The sequence below is a fragment of the Condylura cristata genome, unplaced genomic scaffold (assembly GCF_000260355.1).
Source record: "Condylura cristata isolate star-nosed mole 26May11 unplaced genomic scaffold, ConCri1.0 scaffold00011, whole genome shotgun sequence".
In the NCBI taxonomy this organism is placed as follows: domain Eukaryota; kingdom Metazoa; phylum Chordata; class Mammalia; order Eulipotyphla; family Talpidae; genus Condylura; species Condylura cristata.
The window spans coordinates 15,429,220-15,449,107 of record NW_004567112.1 but is presented as its reverse complement, the minus strand read 5'-3'; the positions used below and the strand labels follow the sequence as shown (position 1 = coordinate 15,449,107).

At 44.3% G+C, this 19,888-nt stretch overlaps 1 protein-coding gene across 1 annotated transcript in view; it reads left to right on the top strand.

Annotated features, from left to right (window-relative positions):
- The window catches only part of CFAP58 (cilia and flagella associated protein 58), a 79,091-nt gene that overhangs the window by 35,220 nt on the left and 23,983 nt on the right, over positions 1–19,888 (top strand). The window contains exons 12-15 of the mRNA XM_004680999.1: positions 2,784–2,924; positions 3,558–3,781; positions 6,157–6,268; positions 8,529–8,633. Of these exons, the coding sequence (XP_004681056.1) occupies positions 2,784–2,924; positions 3,558–3,781; positions 6,157–6,268; positions 8,529–8,633 (582 nt within the window). The remainder of the gene's footprint in view (positions 1–2,783; positions 2,925–3,557; positions 3,782–6,156; positions 6,269–8,528; positions 8,634–19,888) is intronic.

Below are 19,888 nucleotides of genomic sequence, written 5' to 3'. Positions count from 1 at the left end.
AGAGAGAGAGGGAGAGGAGAGGACAAAGGGGACAGGAGAGAGAGAGAGAAGAAAGAGGGAGCCTAGCTATTCTCATGGCCAGACTTCAGGGGATCCTGTTTGATTTCTGAGTGTAAACATGTTGTCAGTGAAGCACGGTGAATGACAAGAGTGAGTATGAATAGGCAAAACTCCAAATGTATGGTTCTTGAGATTTGATTTATGTCCACAGCCAAATTAGATAACACACATCCCATAAACCCTATCAACAAACTGTATAATTGTGGAGGCAGTGACTCAGGGTGTGCCCTGCATCGCGTTACAACCAGTGACACTTTGATAGATGCCAGGATCTCAGGTCCTACCTAGAACACTGCTTGATGGCCTTTGGGTGCACAGCAGTTGTGCTATCTTTCCTGGGTGAGGCGGCTGAGATTTATAGCTGTTAAATGCATTAGACCCAAGGTATTTTGTTGATGTTAACATTTGCTGCCAGCGTCTAATGCCACATCTTGTTTACAGCTCATAAATTTATGACATAAGGAGACCACTCAGAATTTTGATGTATTATGAAAAAAAACCACTCAGCAATGCCAAATGCACGAATGGTTTTACATTTCAGACAGATCCTTTTACACACTGTTGATTGCGTTTTAATATAACAGGGGCTTCATTTTGTTCTGCTGATGGATTCTGATCATCTCTTGGCACTTAGGAACAGGGACATGAATGCAGCACATCTGGGAAAATAAAAGTTTTATTAAAGAACACATGAGACAAACAGGTATTTCATCGCTGTTTTCTCTGTCACCCTAAGTGAAGACAGAAATAGAAGAGCTGATTCTTTGCTCTCTTTCCTAAGCGGACACCCCCCAGTGTGACAAATACTACATCAGCTCTTTTATCAATAAGTATCTCCTTTTGCTTATCCCCAGACCAACACATATTTCACCAACGAACAAACAAAATGCTGTAGAGAAACCCTTAGTTTTACAGTAGTCGGCTTGTGACTGCTGAGCCATTCCCAGGGATGCAAAGCCTCTTACCATTGGGGAGTTTGACAGAAAGTGAAAGATGCTTGTCCTCAGGGGTCAGACAGAGATGGGGTGGCTCACAAACACTTGCAAATAAATCTGGAATTTTCTGTCATCTTGGGGACCTTTCTTGGTGGGTGGAGGTGGGTAGTGGCTCTATCGCTTCCTTGAGTGAAAGTTACTTCTTCATAGTCATTTGCTTACTGATAAGCCATTGAAAAGCTGAAGCCTTATTATGGTCTCGTTGTCTCTCTGTGATTCTTGGCACGGCTAAGGCAGCGTGCCTCCTCCTGTTTGCTGCTTCTTGTGCTGACCCAGTCTGTGTGGTACCACCTGTCCTTCCCCTCCGATCACGGGACCTTGCAAAACATATTTGTCTCTCTTTATCTGATCACCTCTATGCAATACATGGCTTATAAGGCCCTTCCCAGGCTCAGCTGTTCTACCAGCTTCCCTTCTGCTATCTCCTACCTAATGGCATGACCCAGCCATGTTGGAAGGTTCGCTGTCAGGGAGCAAAGCCGGTTCTTGATAGTTTGCATGCCTGTATTCATGCAAGCCAGGCTGTGGGATGCAATCCTCCCAGCATCTGCCCGCTGCATTTTGGAAATACCTATCAGCTGCCTGGCCCATTATTCCCTCTAAATTCCAGGCAGAAAGAGAAACTCATTCCTGTGCATTCTGTATCCTTCCCACACAGTGGCTGCATCGCCACACTGTAGTGTGGTTGGTTATATTTGACATCACCTTTGGATGGGGAATCCCTCAAGTCATAGTCATCTTCTGTATTTGACGTGCATCTATTGGGCTGTATTAGCAGAGGCCACCGGCTTTGAAATGAAAAAGATCTGGATTAGAATCAAAACTGCTACTTACTAGTTGTGTGACCCAGAGTGAGTGGGTCTGCTTTTTCTTTGTCTCTACAATTATACCTGTAAAATGGGGACCAGGGTAGCAATGAAAATGCCTAGTATCCTGCTTGGGAATTGTAAGTCACCATTGTGTCCTTGGATGAGTTGAATTTTCCCTCTGAAACTTTTCCCTTCACTCTTAGGGCTTCCTTCTGTAACTTCAGGTGCCTCCAGCTCTGAACTTTCCCAGGAAGCCACCCTCCCTGCAGCCTTCTGGGGTATCAGTTCACTGTCTGTGTGATAACAGAGATATGGAAAATTACTGGACTCGTTAATATTTGCATAATCCTGGTCTAAGCTTTTCACCTCAGTTGGAAGTGCCTCTGCAGTAGGGTCTGTGTACTTTTCACCCCGTGACAGCTCTTCTGTTCCCTCGAGGTGTTTTCTAAGATAGGCACTTGCTTGTTACCTCTACTAATTTGGTTTTTTCTTGCAGTAGGTTTGATCACTGCAGTTGAAGTGCTGGTGGCTTGGGGCCATTAGGGAGCTGGTGCATGTACCCCTTCCTCTCTGCAGCAGTCTTTGTGACTTCTCCCCCCCACCCCTCATTTAGCTGTAATAGAAGTGCTGCTGAATACCAGTGAGACCCTGCTACATACATATAGAAAAAGGATGGAAATCCCTCAAGGACAGAACTCATAGAATAAATGTGATCGCAGTAATGTGCGTTGCTTTTTCTTTACAGGCACATGTGAGTGTGTGCGTGTGTGTGTGTGGCTTATTTTGCTTATGAGAATGATCAAACTGGCCTAACTGCAACATCTGAGGAAAGTACACAAACACAAGCAGATGTCTGGTTCTGGCCTGGCTGTCCTGCTTTGTGCAGAGTGAAATTTGTCTGTATCTTCTACTTTGTCAGGCTGAGCTGCAGAAGCTGAGACAACAAGCTCTGGAGACCAAACATTTCATTGAAAAGCAGGAAGCTGAAGAGAGAAAACTGCTGCGAATCATTGCTGAGGCAGATGGGGAGAGGCTGAGACAGAAGAAGGAACTGGATCAGGTGGGGACATCTTGCCCCACCCGCAGACCTTGTCAGCAGACACCCTATTTGATTCAGCCTTCACTCTTCCCTGTGTGTCAGGGACTCCTTGAGTTATCAAGGTTACATTGACCCACAAGAAAATAAGGTCCCTGTCCTCAGGGAGCTGACATTGGTGTGCTTACATGGAAGTGAAATGAGCAACTACATCATTTGGGAGTTAGACACTCAAATCCTTAATTTGTGGGTTAGAAACTTAAGTGCATTCAGAGAACTAGCAGGTTACAAAAAAGAATTTGGCCAGTGAAGACACAAAGAGTGGCTGTTAGCACTTAGCAGTAGCTCTTAGTAAGAGCGATTCTACCATAAAGTCACTTGAATGTGAGCTTTTATAACATAATGGGCTGGAAAAAAAGCCAAGCAAAGAAATACACATGGGCCATGGTCGATGATGATGATGGTGGATTATTTGTTATCCTGTTCTCATTCCGATGAGACTGCAGGCTAATGGAAAGTGCCAGTGCTCACTGTCCAGCAGGCTCTTGGCAGTGCCCTGCGAGTGGAGCCTGGCATGTGTGGGCTTTCTGAAGTCACCCCCCAGGTGAGCCTTGCTGCCATGTTGAAGTGGGACCGTGCCCTCCCCCACTGTCCTAGGTCATCAGCGAGAGGGATATTCTCGGGTCTCAGCTCGTTCGGCGCAACGATGAGCTAGCGTTGCTCTACGAGAAGATCAAGATCCAGCAGTCCGTGCTGAATAAAGGCGAGAGCCAGTACAACCAGAGGGTGGAGGACATGAGAGTCCTCAAGCTGGAGATCAAGAAGCTTCGCCGAGAGAAGGGGATTCTTGCCAGGAGTGTGGCTAATGTTGATGAACTCAGGTAATAGGAAACCCCTCAGAGGCGCTGAAGTGAATTACGTTTCTCATGTTGGTCACTGAAGGTCTTTATCCAATTTTATAAAATTATTTTATCTACTGAAATGATCAGTAACATCAACTTTCCCCCCATAATTCAGGATCAACATCACATCCATTCTGTGTCGCCAAAAAATGAAATTTCCTCCCAGGGGCATTGAAGTGAGTGCAATGACATTTCAAAACAAAACAAAACAACAGCAGCACATCACTTTATTTGGGTTTTTAAAAGAGAAATTTCAAGTCAACTGACAAAGACTAGTTATGATTCAGAAAAAAAATCCCCCCAATGGGCTCTTTAGAATTTCTTTTTAATAAGGCAGTGTGTGAGAGATGGAGCATCGATGTTTAACTTTAATCCTGGTAACATGTGCACATCTTTTTCTTGGCGTTATATACAGAATGGAGAGAGGAGAAAACTTTCATTTTGTCACTATTTGAAATCTCTCTTTCCTTAGAAGGAGACCAAATTGTATATCTCACTCTCGATTGATCTTCCGCAGCTGTCACGTTAGCTCTGTGCACCGCCTTCTTTCTTTCAACCTGGCATCTACAGGAGCTACTTTACCTGTGGGGAAACATCACCGTGCTTTACACAGGCGATTGCAGGAAACCAAATAAGAAGCCTGCTGTTTTCTATCCTTGTTCTATCCTTGTTCCCCACAGACGCAAGATGAAGAGTGTTCTTGACTACCTTGTCCCAGGGACAAGGACAGTTTGGATCTGCTTCTCGCATTAATTAAATTAGAAGATAGTTTTGATATTTAGATAACAGTGAATTTATTCAGGAATAGCAAGGGAAGTTGACACTACCAAGGACAGATTGATACTTTTTTAAAGAGATGTGCATAGTTTGGATGATGAGAGTAACAGAAACTCATTGTAGAAAGGTGTGGGGAGTGTAGAAAAAAATATATAGCAGGGGTTAGAAAATCACCCCTAAGGTTACTACCCAGCGTGTATACCACCACTGGCATTTTGGAGATAAATGGACTCATTCTTAGTAGTTACTGAATGATCGCCAAGACTGTGGCTAAACTTGCCAGCCTTGACTTATTTTTATCTCATACACAAAGGACCAAATTACCCCCATTCCTAGTAATACTGCTGGTTTGTTGATAATATATTTTAATTTTTATTTTCAATGGGAAGAAAACGTAATAAAGGTATTGCGGGCACGCAGGCATAAATTCCAATCTCAACCTTGCCACCTACAAGCCCTGTGACCTTGAATAAAGCCCTTAACTTCTCTGAGCTCTAGACTTGTGGTTGAAAGGGAACACAGAAACCTCCATCCTGCGCTTAGCATAGCGTTGAGTACACAAGCCGTCATCAGTTAGACAGCTAATACTTCGCTCTCCTCTTCTGATGGCGCTCTAGAAAATCGAAGCGTTAAAAATATGCTTTTAATTCTAAGCAGCTCGTTCTCAGCTCCCTGTTGAGTGAACATCATGCAGTTAATTCTAATGGTTTGTCTTGCTAATGAGGGGAAGTTGTATTATTGGTTTAAATGAAGCAATTAAGTAAAAGAGATGGCTTAGTATTAGTAATCTGCACATCCACGGCAGACAAGGACAGATAATGGCACCCAGACTGCCTGTGTCTGGGCTCACCTCTCCCTGCTTCCCAAGAAGCTTCTTCACCTGGTGGTAGCCAGCATGCAGGTTTTTGTGGATGCCTGGCACATCGCCCTTCACTAGAGATTCCCAGGGACTGTGGAAGTATGTTTGCGCCAGAGCTAGTCCTTCAGGGCTCACTCGGCCACCTATGCAGTTATAGGAGGTGAGATAAAACATCCCTCCCGCCTTGGTGTTTCTCAGTCCCACTGCACGTTAGAATTGCCGGCAGAACTTTAAAACCTGCAAAACCCAAGCCACGTGATAGATCCTGAAAAGCAGAAATGCTCTGGGGATTGGGTCCTGATAAAGGTATATTTTCCAAGTGGGCCAGGTGAGGCCAATGTGCGGTGGGGGTGGGAGTGTGCAGAGCAGCGGCCTCCGGCAGGTGCCAGAGCTTATGATGTGGTGTTCGTGGTTCTCTCGCTACAAGGGGAGATATCTAGAAACATTAAAAAGTTTCTTGAAATTCTAGTTCACTAGGATGCTCTGTTCCTTCCACATACTTCTAAATTCCTTGCGGAACCAGAATCATGATTCTGAAACCAAGACACTTTTCTTTTAAAGCTGAAGCTGGAGTTTGGACTCTCTGTGTATTAACAGCACCAGGGTCTTGCCGCAATTAGGTGCCTAATGCAAGATGTGCTGTGAATATAACCTTTTAGAGACAGGATGTTCAGAAGGGCGGAGAATTTCTCTGCAAAGCCAAATCTGTCTTATTCAGGCAGGAGATCTTCCACATGCAGAGAGAATTCCTGAAGGAGAGGACCCGGTGCCGAGCACTGGAGGAGGAGCTGGAGAACCCCATGAACGTGCACAGATGGAGGAAGCTCGAGGTAACGTCTGGCAGAGCCTTCCTCCAGCCCCAATCTCTCCCCTCACCCCACATGGCTTCCTTACCTGAAGCACAAAAAGGAGCGACATTTTATTTAATGTTATGCAAATTGTCACCTAAAACATAAGGCGGGATCAAATGTAAATTGGATTGTTCCCACACCAGATGTTTTTTTGGGTTTTGTCTTAACAGTTTTAGAAAAAATGTTTTTTTTTTTTTTTGGTCTAAAGATCCGGTGAAAGCTGTGCCCTGACCTCACCAATGAGTATTTATTTTCTTGTTTGGGTAGTTTTGGGTCAGCCCATTGCCCCGAGGCTGCATGTTAGTCTTGGATAGTTCATTGCTTTTAGCAACTTTGGCTGCCAGCATCATCATCATCTTTTGATTGGTCTTTGCAACCTTTAATTTCTACAGGAAATGACCTTTGTGAACTAACCCTCTTTTTGAAGGACTAGCAAAGTCTTCTTTTAGAACCTAGTCAAATTCCCATTGGTAGGTGATGGGTGTAAATCTCATATATGGGATGACTTCCTGACAGGCATGGCTATCCGGTGTAGCCTTCAGGCCTGGTCTGCCTTTGTCAAGGAAAAGAGGGCCATCTCCTAGAGTTGTATCCAGTTCTATGGGGCCTAAAGGGGCTTTGCCTAAATGAACAACTAGGGTGTGGGGAGAATGTAAGCATGTGATAGCAGAAAGAGCAGGGCTTGTCCTGGAGAACACTAGCCAAGGAGGTTTTTGTTTTTCAACTTTATTTTTTTCTTTAATGAAGAATGCATTAAGGATAATGCATTATAAATTGTTATGTAAACATGAGGCTTGAATCTTCACAACAGCTAGTTTTGCCAAATGAATATGAGCCAAACCTAATCCCAATATATGGATATTGGTTGGCACTGTTCAGTATTTCATAAGCAAAGTCATATTCAATATAGTCTTCTCCCACCCTCGATGGCTCCCCCATTTATTTTCCCTCAAAGCCAGGAGTTGTACAGATTGCTAAACTAGCAATAATATGGATGTGTCTGAGGAAGTGGAACTGAAGATTTTAAATCCATAGACTGTCACATTAATTTATTCCATGTGTGTTCAAGCAGATCTTTAAAGTTTCCTATTCTATGTCAATTTTTATTAAAAAATTAGAAAATAGAGACTCTGGGAAGTAGTTGAAAATATTTAGCTGCTAGATTCATTCAAAATGTCAGTATGGTTGAAAGTGAAGCTTTGGCTCAGTCTCGAGGACAAATTATCAATTTATAACTGTAGATTTTGTTTGAGTTGTACACAGATAGCTATTGAAGGCACATCAAAGCTTTATGGATTGATAACTCCATTTGAAAGCTAAATGCCACAGACATGTTCGGCTGTCAATTATCAGCAGGAGTCCACATCCTAGTAACCTTCCCCATCGTGGGCTATAATGAATCTTTTTTTGACAGTTACCAAAGGAGAGTCCTGAGACTGTATTAGGGAACCCTGTCTGGTTCCTGTAGATCCAGAGATGATAGGGCACAGTGATTAAGAACCACCGACTCGGGCCCTCCCTGGTGGCGCAGCGGGTTAAAGCACAGCACTGAGAATCTAAAGCCGCTTCCGCACGAGTTGGATTCCCGCCTGCCCCGGAGGTGACCACATGGCGTGGCAGACCTCTCCTGACCCGCCCACTGCTCCCCTCAGCAGTGTACTTCGTCAATCTGCCTGTTCTGTTCCCCACTCTGTCTCTGGTGAAGCCTCTCACCACCCCTGAGCCTCTGGCCTGTACCCCAGTTCTGTATGCACAAATAAATAAATCTTTTAAAAAAAAGAACCACCGACTCTAGCGTCAGCTGCATCTGACCTTGAACACAGCTCTGACCCTTACCAATGTGGATAAACAATCCTCTGAGCCTCAGTTTCCTTGACTGTAAAGGCCATATATTATGCATGGCTGTGATGTGGCTAAAATTTGGTGTATGAAAAGCACCGATCATGGTACCTGGATAGTGGCAAAGAGGTTAAGTATCATGCAGAGTAGCTATCATTAGTTCCCACCAGTGAATAAACAGTCACTTTCCATTTATTCACTGACTGGAATCAATAGGTGAGACATTAGCCAAGCTTCAGTCTATTTTGGTAATCAGCCCCTCTATTATAGTATTTTGGGTTCTTAGTCATTTTGTTTTGGTTTTGCAAAAGATTTTGATAAAGCAGTGGTTATTTACAGTGTTCTCAATGCTTTGAAATGGATCCTATTTTAGCTGCTTTATTTTGTTCTCCGTGGACAGGCCAGTGACCCCAGTACCTTTGAGCTGATACAGAAAATTCACACCCTGCAGAAACGACTCATCAGCAAGACAGAAGAGGTGGTTGAGAAAGAGCTGCTTCTTCAGGTAGCGTTTTCATTTCTATTCATGCTGAGCAAGTATTCAGCACCACCATATCCAGGACTGTTTTTTTAGAATTATTTAGCAGGATTGCATGTCCCATTCTTAACTGTAGATGGCAACAGTGACTCACATACGGAGAACAAACACCTTGATTAATTGGCCTTTTATGCTGCCATCACTGGTACTTCAAGAATTCTGGAAAATTAAGTTCAAGGCTAGACTTGACTGCAAAGGGTAATGTGAGCTCCCTCCCCTCCCCCCAACCCCTAGTTTTATTTGTCAGATTCTTTTAAATTCTTCCCTTCCTATCTTCTTATATTGTGAAATGCTATGATTTTGGAAATAAGCTTTCCCACAAGATCACAAATGATCCATCCTCTCGAAGACTTGGTGAACACTGAATGGAATGAAAGACTTCTTTTCGAGAATTTTATGTAGTGAGTTCTTCTAGAACAATTAGGAATGGTAACATACTTTTAGACCTTTGTCTTTGCAAGTTCCAGTTGCCTTCATCATGGTCAGCATCATGCTAGATGTTGTTCTGGAGGCTTAACTACCTTGCTCCATTTCCTTTTTACAGTTCAGAGGGTGGGGATTGTCATCCTTAAGCAATGGGTGAAAAAGCCGGAGGTTAGTGTAGATAAGGTGTTAGGTGACCTGGCCGGGGTTGGAATCTTGTGCCTGCCAGTTTGTGACTTTACAAACTGAACTTCTCTGCAGCTGAGACTCTAACAGGATGATACTAGAACCCAGGAGAAGGGCTGCAGTGAGCGCTTACAGAGCTCACCAACATGCTTGGCACACCATAAGTGATGCACATGAGCAATCCTTGTTACTTCTAATTCCAACGTCCATAATCTCAACCACTGCCTTACCATTAGTGAGAGCAGAAACTTATGTATATGAATAAGACACATTTGTCCCTCTCTTTTACATTCTATCTTCAAAAAGGGATTTTACCCGATCTGGTGGATATACAATACATAGCTTTCCAGAGTACTGATATGCTGAGAAGGGGGTTTTTCCTCTTCTCTTGTAGATGAGTGCGATGGTTGAGAGGACAGAATTTGCACTCAGAAAGATCTAGACTTGAATCAGTTTCAATGCTTTGTCATTTCATGACTTAAGAATTGCCTACATCCTCTAAACCTTAGTTCATCTGATCTGTAAAATGGGAATAATAAAATCCAGTCTCTGTTTGAGAGGAAGATATTCCCATCAGAGCACACAACTCAAAGTCTCGTGAGGATAACCAGTTAGTGCCTGGGCGCTGGGCATCGAGAGCCAGGGTTTGAGCTCTGGCTACATGGATGCCAGCTACACCTGCATGTCCAAGGTGGTACCACTGGTGTGTGGCACACTGAAACTAGTCAGCTAGCTCTAGAGCCCACCTTTCCTACTTCGTCACTGTGCCTTTCCGCTTGTTATTATTACTTTGTTAGTTTTGAAGTCAACCAGATTTTATCTTTTGCCAGTTCTCCATTGTCAGTTTGTTTTATGTTCCATAAACTGCTGTAATGTCACTATTGAATATTTTCTTCCTTTGGCTTTGCTCTGTTCTTGTTCTGCTGCCTTATGATTGATACCCAGCTCATTAACTTTTGGTTTGCTTTTCTAATATCAGCACTGACAGCTATAAAATAGCCTTCATTTTTTTTTCAGTTCCCTTTTATTTTTGTAATAGTTGGAGGTCTTTTTATCCATACCTAAGGCCCATGCGTCCTCGGGGGTGGGGGGTGGAGGTCCCGACAGCTCAGGGGCTTTCCCATAGTGAGCTCTCTGGGTGGACCAGGCTTGAACTTCCCTGAACCCAGGGCCCTTTCTCTTCAGCTTCCTTTCCTCCTGGTCTTTTTCCTTCACACTTTCAGGATGCTGTTCTAGCTCTGAGGTCCTTGCTATGCTCAACATGCACATTCATTCATTCTGGCAAGAATCTTGCCTTTGCTTGTTTGCTTACAGTGATGCCAACTGCATGCTGGGTGACATCATAGATGCTTCCAGTGTTGCCATGGTAACGTGCAGGGTGTTCCTTTTTGAACAGCGCTCTTCCCCTTTATGACTACATTATCACTTTCTTGTGGATTCTTGAGGATGTGGCCAGAGAAAGAACTCCATGCCTTCTAAAGGCCTAGAGGACCGGTAGCCAGTCCTCTCCTCTCTCTCCTTTGTGTTGGTCATCTTGGCGACCTACCGGAATATGGTGCGTCTGGCCCAAAGAAGGTCCTTTCTACAGGTGTTTGATGTGTTGCATTTTCATCTAGTTTTACAATTTTCTACTTCCAGAATTATTTTGCTTTGAAAGTAAGTCTTAAAATTAGCCACTATGTTTCCTAATTAAAACGACAACGTTAAGTCTCTAAGCATAGCTGTATTTAGTGTTGGCATATCACTGTTTTAAATTGTGATCTGCGTTATGCCAGTCTTTCGGAATTTATTGAGATTTGCTTTATGACTGAAGTGGGCACTTTTTACAGTCGGTGCTTATTTGTTCTAGCTGTTCAAGATTCAGGCATCTCAATGAAATAAATTTGGTCATTGCATAGTCCACATTTACACCTTTGGCTGTCTAATCCCTGAAAAAAGATTGACGACTTGTCCATTCCTCCTAGTCATGCTGTCAGTTTTTGCCTTAAATTTGCTTTAGATTTTGTCCACAAGGCAAGTAAGAGGTTACATTTTTTATTTAGTTTTGGTGAATTTTTCCTTTAATATTATACAAGAACCCTCCTTAACCCTAATGGTGATTTTCTTATAAATTTGTGTGATATTAGCATAGCTCTGGCAGGTTTTATTTTTTGCATAATTCTTCTGTACTTTAAAAATTTTGGTGTCATCTCATTTTGTGTGAGTCTCCTGTAATTAAAAAAGAAAAATCCAACCTTTGTTTATTGGCTGGTAGACTTAATCCAGTTATATTTATTGATACTTTGAGGTTTACTTATACCTGCTTATATCGTATTATTTACTCTGATTTTTTTAATGCTTAAAAAGTCTACTCCTGCTTTCGGCTGGATTTTCCTTTGTTCTGTGCTTAGTAGTTGCTTCTTATGTCTCATTATTCCTTACTCCCAGTTTTGTTATTTTTCCTGAATTGTTACCACCACTTAATATAATTCTACCTCTGTTTCATGGGTGCCCTTAAAAGCTTAACCTATGTGGCTGATGTCAAGCCTACGATTGATCTTTATCCTTCTTACAGACTACATCAGGACTTGGGATGCTTTTATTGCAATAAACCCCTGTAGCCCTCTCAGCATTGGGACTTCACCATCATTATTTTATAGTCAGTGAATTACTTAGTCAGACTTACTAAACAGCTTACCAATTCTTTTGTTTTTTATTTCTTCAGATCTCCAATTCCCGATATCTAGGTTCTGTCTCCTCAAAGTGTGTCTTTTCAGAGTTGTCAGTGATAAATGCTTCAACAACTAACATTTTCCTTTATTTGTCTGAAATTGTTTTTATTTTGTTCTTATTCATAAATTATCATGTGTCATTTTCTATTGCACATTGAAGATGTTGGTCTTTGTATTCTTAATGCTTTTGAGAAGTTTGCCATTGGGCTAATTATTGTTAATCCTTTTAAAGTAACCTGCCTTCCTTCTGCTTGACTGTTCGAGCTTCTCTCTGTCTTCAGATAATGCACCTGATAGAACTTGGTTTTACTTACTCTGCTGTTCTGTGAATCTGAAATGTCCTGTGTCTGCCATGTCTCTCTTACATTGTCTTTATTTTTTTCTGTGAGATGTGTGTGTGACTCTCACCATTTTTTTCCTTATCCACAGACTTCTTTGGTATTTTTCTTCTCTTTGTCTCTGGTGTCACATTTTCTTCGTTGTATCTTCTTACTCAGCAAGTCACTTAAGATAAGCTCATCTGCCAAGGGTCAATGCACTTAGATTTTACTTTCAGTTGATTTTTTTTCCCTTAGAGATTCTACACTCAACTCATCTTTGTTGATACTGTCTTGACCTTTTCTTTTGTCTTTATTCCTTCCTTTATGTTTATACAGACTGTTTTTATGATTTGAAAGTTCTGGAGGCTTTCACTATTGTTTGTTGTGGCTGCTGACTTTCATTCCTAGTCAATCTTCATTCTGTCTTGTGATTTTGGATTGTGAGCTCATTTTCAGAAAGGCTTAATTTCCAGGACTTGGCAGTGGCGCGGGCAAAGGGAACATCTCCATTTGTTTCCACCAGGTGCCCTAGGAGATATCGTTTTCTTAGGATAGTTTTTACATGCTCAGTTCTCACCCTGGGCTTCCTGGACCACTTGGTTAATTCTGTTAGAATCGGAACACTTTGCAATGGAAGCTGGATACCCATTCTCAGGTAGCCAGGGGCGCAGGGCAGATGGAGAGGTGTCTTTGCAGTCTTCGAGGTGCAGGCTGATTGCTACTTACTGTATTCTTAAACTGAGGCTGTAGCTTTTTATGGAGGAGGCCCTGCGCCATTGCTCACTCTACACAGGCCCAGCACCTCATCTTTTATCCTCCCACAGCAATTAAAATACAAGTTACTCATCTCAGCGAGTCCCCAGGGAATTGTTGCACTATCTATCTGTTTATTGCTCTAATATGCAGTTCACCTTTTAAACTTGACCCTTCGGGCTCCAACTACCTACAGATTCTGTTTTGTGATTAAAAGGATGTATTGTTGTATACAGCATATCTCATGCTTTGTGCGCTCTAGTTTCCAGGTTATTTTATCTGTTCTATTGCTGTAAATGGGAACCTCTTTTCTACTTTAACCTCTCATTTTCTCATCCAGACAGTGAGGACAATAGTAGCCCTTACCCACAGAACTTAGTGTGTTAAATCACCTAAAGGTTTATCAGATGGTATATTTATCATTAGTAAAGTTGTCACTAGCTTTAGGATGATGATGGTTAATATTACTGATCGCCAAGCAGTTTTTCCAGATTTTCAGAATTTAATACCCAGCCTCACTGCCCTGTATCCTGTTCCTTGTTTATCCTTTCTTTTGGATGAGGGGCTTCCCTGTGCCTGCTGTGGTTTCTTTCCAGAGCGTGTGTATCCCCAGACCATAAGCCTTATTATTTTGGTGAAGTCCAAATCCATAAGATTTGACAGTTTCTCAATTTGTTAAATTACTACAAGAATTCCCTGAACTCAAACAAAACATTTTGCAATTGGGAAGGTTTGGGTTGAAATTTTCTGAATATCAGAATAATTTTTAAGTGACTATTTACATTGGAACATGGTTATGCAGAGATCCCATCACTGTCCAGCAGCAGAGATGACGGAAACCTGACTTCTCCTTCACTATACTCTGAGCTCTCTGAGGAAGGGCGCTTAATAATTCATTTTTTCTAATGCTGACACAGTACTAGTAAGTGCTCAAGAAGGCTGAGCAGGATCTCTGCCTGGACAACCTATTCACCCTTTAGTTCTTAGCTTAAATTTTCCCTCGGGGTGGGGACCCTCCTTCTGGTTAGGTCTCGGTCACACATTCCCATACTCTGTCATATCTGTAAATCACAAAATAATTGTAATCATGTGTTTGATGAACCTTTCCCACTAGACAATAAGCTTCCAAAGGCAGTGCCTAGGTCTGACTTGATTATTTCATCTCTAGTTTACTGCCCACAGATAAATATTTGTTCAGTGACTGATTACATGTTGGTCGTCCTTCAGTAAGTGAGATGTCTCAACATACAAGTTCTGTCTTTGAGGCAGAACCTTTGAGAGGTCATGGGAATTAGTTTTCCTGTTGCCTTTGCATTTTTGTTTTTAACTTCTAAATTTGCAGGAGTCTGGAATTTACCATGGATTTATGGATCTGTGAACTTGATGCGAGCTGTCGGCGTCCTTTTGCTTGCCAAGGCAGGCTGAGTCATGTGGTGTGCCGAGTTCTCCTCTTGCTCAGGGTGAATGTGAAAATGGTTCTTGATCTTGGTTTTCAGCTTTAATGCTAAGATGATGAAATCTATATTTTGGCAGAATTGGAATTTCAGAGGTGGATGGGGAAAATTTCATTTCCTTTGCTCACCGGGTTACTTCCCCTTTAAGGAAGTAAGGACAATGAAAGCTTTCTTGGGATGTACCTCTTGGTGGCCTCTCATTTCTGCTTCTGCCTCATTTATTCCTTATCCCTTCTGATGTTAGTGACCTCTGCCTTTTCTTCTTCCTCCTCTCCTCTAAGCATCTGTAGGATTAGACATGCCAATGTGTTATGAGGAACTGCTGTCCATTACCAGGGTGTCATTATACCACCACCACCACCACCACCACCACCACCATCAAGATGAGGTTCCAAATAATGGCGTACAGTGTGTGATCTCCTTAGAGTAGGAAGCTCTAACTTCTTGTCAGAGACACTTAAAATCATACGGAACATTCTCAGCAGCTGGGACTTTTTTTTTCCAGGTGCTTTAATAAGGGGTAGCAAGCTCACATACACTGACCCTCAGGGCCAGGCACAGAGAGAAAGGGCAGTGTGAACTCTGCATATCATGATAATGGATAGCAATGGGCAGGACTGTAGAGCCAGAGGCAAAGGGAGCTGTGGAGCTGGGGGTCCTGTTTCTAGGAGGCAGCTACCCCCACCCTAGCTGCTGGCAGGCTCAGGTCATCAAAGCTTTAAGTTTTCAAGAGTGGCTGGAAAATATGGATTTTTATATTCATTATACTGAGTTTTAAATCTTGGTAACTTAGAGAACATCGCACAGGTCTCCCAGACACATGTCTGCTAACCACCCTAGATCCAGGGGAGGCAAATTTGCAATCTCTATCTGCAAGACCTGAGGGAAAAGAGATTTAAAGGAACAGAAGCAGCACAATCAGCTCTACTTGTTTTGATTCCTTTGATCTGGTCCTTTGTTGCAATTCCTTGATGAAAGTACAGAGCACAAGAATCAAAAGGAAGCAGGAGGTGGAGAGGGGGGAGGAGGAGGAGGCTGCAGATGGTGGGCGGTGGTAGTCAGAAATGCCTGAGACCGGCTCCTCCAGAAGGTGAGCTAAGAGGCACGGAGGCCTGGCTGTGCTTTACGGGGCAGTGATGGGCAGCGTAATGGAAGACGGACCTTCCTAAGAAGTCTTGTCCCTGCTGCTCATGACTCTGCCTTAATTTCATTTCACAAGATTTTCCAAAACAGAAAATGACTTCCTTGCATTGTCACAAAGACCTAGGGCTCGCCCCTGACCCTCCCACATGGGCAGCAGTGTTGCGGGCATCTCCTCAACCAGCAGTTACAGGGCCTGGGTTCCAGGGTGAACAGGGTGGACCTGCCCCTGATAGACCTCTTGCTTCTGTAACTACAGAGGTGTAGCAGGGTTGTGACTCTGTATCAGGCTCTACAAGACTGACCAAGACTCTGGAGCAGTCAGGGATCCCACCTGGGTGAGAAGAAGGCTTGGGCTCCAGCAATTTGTGAGGTGGCCTCAGGAAGCTGGAGCGAAGGAGCAGGAGTGTGAGACAGGGAAAGAGGGAAGGAGGGCGATGCTCACTGCTGTGGACAGCTGAATGGCGATGCTAGTGGTCCTCAGAGGAGCCCCCCGGGAGCTGACTTCAAGGGCAGGGAGACTGATGCCCATTCCCCAATGGTGAAAGTTGCTCCTCGGGACATTGTACTGCTGCTAAAACTAGAGCGCGGCCACTGCCTGTGTTTCCCCTCCCGCCTCTGAGGAAGCCCTGCCTGAGGCACTGAGGTGGAAGCAGCAGCGTTCTAGGAGCTGATGGCCTTCCCAGGCTCCTCAGCTGCAGCCGAAATCTGAGATGGCCTGAGAGGATGAAGCTGCGGCTCTAAACGTGGTGCTGTAGGTCAGATCCTGAAGACTGTCCACCAGAATCCCCCTCCTCCCAGCCCCTTCCTCACCTAGCTACTCACCTAAACTACAAACTACCAGTCCAGCTTTAGAAAGGGCAGTGGCCATTTTCCCAATCAACTTCTCACTGGCTTCCCTCCAGTCACCCACTTACTGCTATTCCAGTTGATACCAGTAACCAGAGGACCCTGTTATGATGTGGCTCATTAGAAGATGCACCTGAATGTGCCCTGGTCACAGCTCTCCCCTGCTGAGTGTGAACTATGTGCCGGGAACCAGGTGCTACCTGTGTGTAGAGACCAGGCGGGAGGAGGGGGTGCTCGTGAGAAATGTTAACAGGGGCGGGGGGTGAAATGTTCCAAGATTTACCAGAGGAGATGGTGCAATTTGGGGGAAAGAAAACACGCTTGACCTCCTAGAATATTCTAGAAACTAGAATAATAGTTTCTAGCCCAGATTGTTTTGTGGATGAAAACCCCAAGGTGGCCCCTGTGCTGTGAGACCATCTCATCACCCAGGGGATGATGTCTGGGTGCCCATCCCCTAATGAGTAGTCTCATGCTGAAAGGACCCTTGAGAAAAGGCCTCTGGTGAGGGCTTTCAGGTTGGGGTTGCTTTAGGAAATGGTCATGCGTGTCTGATGTTTCTTGAACCTAGAGTTCCAGGGAATGGGTAGGTCCCTCAGGTAAATACATAGTGAACTGAACTGGAAACTTCTGCTTCTTTGCTGGCATCTGGGCCCTGCCCGTTCAAGGTGAACTTTCTAATTTAATTTTCTGACTGACTGGGTGCAAGACTGGTTTACTTACCTTTAGAATGACTTGAATGGCAGCAGGGTTGCATGGATCTGAGTGTTGTTCACTGTGCATGGGGAACAAACCTTAGCTAGCATGATCTTAGATCATTCTTTAGTAAGCAGCTTCGTTTTTCTTGATTTCCTAATTATCTCACACTCTTTGAATGTTTACAATGTGTTAGACATAGTTCTAACGCTTCATATGTGCATTAACTCATCGTCATCACAACAGCGTGAGATAAGGGCGACCCCTTCTTTCCTGAAGAGACAGGAGACATGGGGCACAGGAAGGCAAGGCTGACAGACTTGTCCCCAAGGCCACCTGTCTGACACCGGTAGAGTTGGGTGTCTGGCAGTCCTGCTTGGGTGTCCCATGCCACTGACTCCTCATGTTGGGCCATCTTGGTCCTTACTGGGGGAGAGGCACGTTTCTCTCTGCCTCTAAAGCCTGGTTACTCAGAGCACGGTGCCATGACCAGTAACACTAGCATCACCAGATTGAGTGATGAAAATCCTTGATCCTGTTTGATGGTAGCCTGGATGGATTTGGCAAGAGCTGTAGAGTTTTGAAGAGTGAAGAGTGGTGGGCAGTAACAGCTCACATTGATTGCAAGGCAAGTCCATGCCCAGCTGCCCTGCTAGCATTTTGCTTTCACTGCAGTCGCAGGAAACCCAGAGGAGGGCAATGCTGTTATTATTTGTATTTGATAGAGGAGGGGGCAGAGGCTTCAAATCAAAACTTGCCTAAGAGTTTACAAAGAAATGCCAGGCTATATATAAATGCAGTATAGCCAGGCTTGGTAAGCTGTGGCCCACCCCTGCTTTATATAACCCACACTGAGAAGGGCACTTATATATTTAAGTAGTTAGGAAAAACCAAAAGAAGAATAATATATTGTGGCATGTAAAAATGACTTGAAATGAAAATGTTGTGTCCTGAAGTCATTTTTGACGCGTAGCCACGCTCATCCACTCACACCCTGTGGCCACTTTTGTGTTACCGGGCAGACTTGAACAGTTGTGACAGAGACTGTCTGGCTCATAAACTACAGTAGCCACTACTGTGGTTCCTCAATAACACGCAATAGTTACAGAAGAAATCTGCCAATTCCTCTTAGGAACCTTCCCCATTGACGCCAGAACAGACACTCACCTTTATTTTATGGTGCCTTCCAATTCAGCCACCAACCATGTCATTTCCATGACTGCTTTCCCCTCCCTTCCCGAAATCCCCTCCCCATCTAGAATTCCAAAGTAATTGTTTAATGATTAAAGAACTCCTTTAAGTAAGCAATGGCAGGCTGAATTCGAATGTCATGTCCCAGTCGCTGCTGGTATAACCTACTCTAAACATAACTTTGTTCCGCTCTGTTAGCGGGTAACTCAGTGGTCATCTTTCCAAATCTGAGCTGCAGTTGCTGGAGACGCCCCTTCCCCAGAGGGACCCAGGGGCTGAAAGTCATGATGGATGCTGACAGGGTCCATGAGAAGCACCTGCAGGTGGTTCTGTTGAAAGTCAAGTGCAGAGGAAGGAGCTGGTGTGTGTGTGTGTGTGTGTTGGGGGGAGTGGGTGGGGGTGTGGGGAGGTGTACCTTCTCAAAGCCTGCTGTTCTCCTCAGACTATTTCAAGTGGCGGGAATGGCTGAGGAGGCCTCTTCCCCAGAGTTGTTCTTGTAGGCTGCTTCTCCACTGCCAGCTCTTCCCGGGATTTCCTGGGGTGGGGGGCTTGGGGGTATTTTCCTGTATGATCTCTTCCAGGGAGGACAGAGGGTACAGGAACAATTACTATTGGAATGGGTTCAAAAAGCAGAATGCTAGTGCTGGCCCTAAATGAGCCCAGCAGATAGCCACTGGCCTGCTGCCTGCGGGGTGCTCTGACTTGGGGTGCTCTGCCTCCGCCTGTTGGCACCTCTGGAAAGGCCTCAGCGTGAGCCCTGAGGGGACGGGCTTGGGGGCACTTGCCCTGGCCCATAGCCCCAGAGCCCAGTGAATGCCTGAGGGTCCTGCCGTCAGCATGCCTTCCACACATCGTTTCCCAGCCGTTCCCAAATGCTGATGGGTGCCCCAGAGAAGTGCTTTCTTCCTAAATGTAATATTCGTGGATTTATAATTAAGTGAGCACAATGTGTCACAAAAACCACTTTTACTTTTCAATTTGGGGAGCTATTTTTTTCCTGAGTCTTTTCTACCTTTTAGCGATGTAAATGTTACTTATATCTTGAAAGGGCGTCCTCTTGTTTCCTGCGCTCTGCTCTCTCTGCCAGTGATGGGAAGAGCTCCTGCTCAGCTCCTGCTCAGCTCCTGCTCAGCATCTGCCCAGCTCCCGCTGGCCGCTTGGGCCTTGGAGCTTGAGGACTGGTTACTCTTGGCTCCGAGGTGCGCTGAAGCCCTGGCGGGGCGTCTGGACCTGGCGCTGCTAACCCCGACTTCTCATTTATGGGAGACTTGTACCTATCTCATAGGGTTGTTGGGGGAAATTATGTAAATATATGTGAGACATATAGAAGAGTCCCTGGCACATAGCACACACTTAATAATATCTATGAGTCTTTTTTTAAAAAAATATTTATTTATTTATTTACACAGAACTGGGGTACAGGCCAGAGATGTGGGCAGTGATAGAATTTGCCAGAGACAGAGCGGGGAGCAGAACAGGCAGATGGATGAAGTACACTG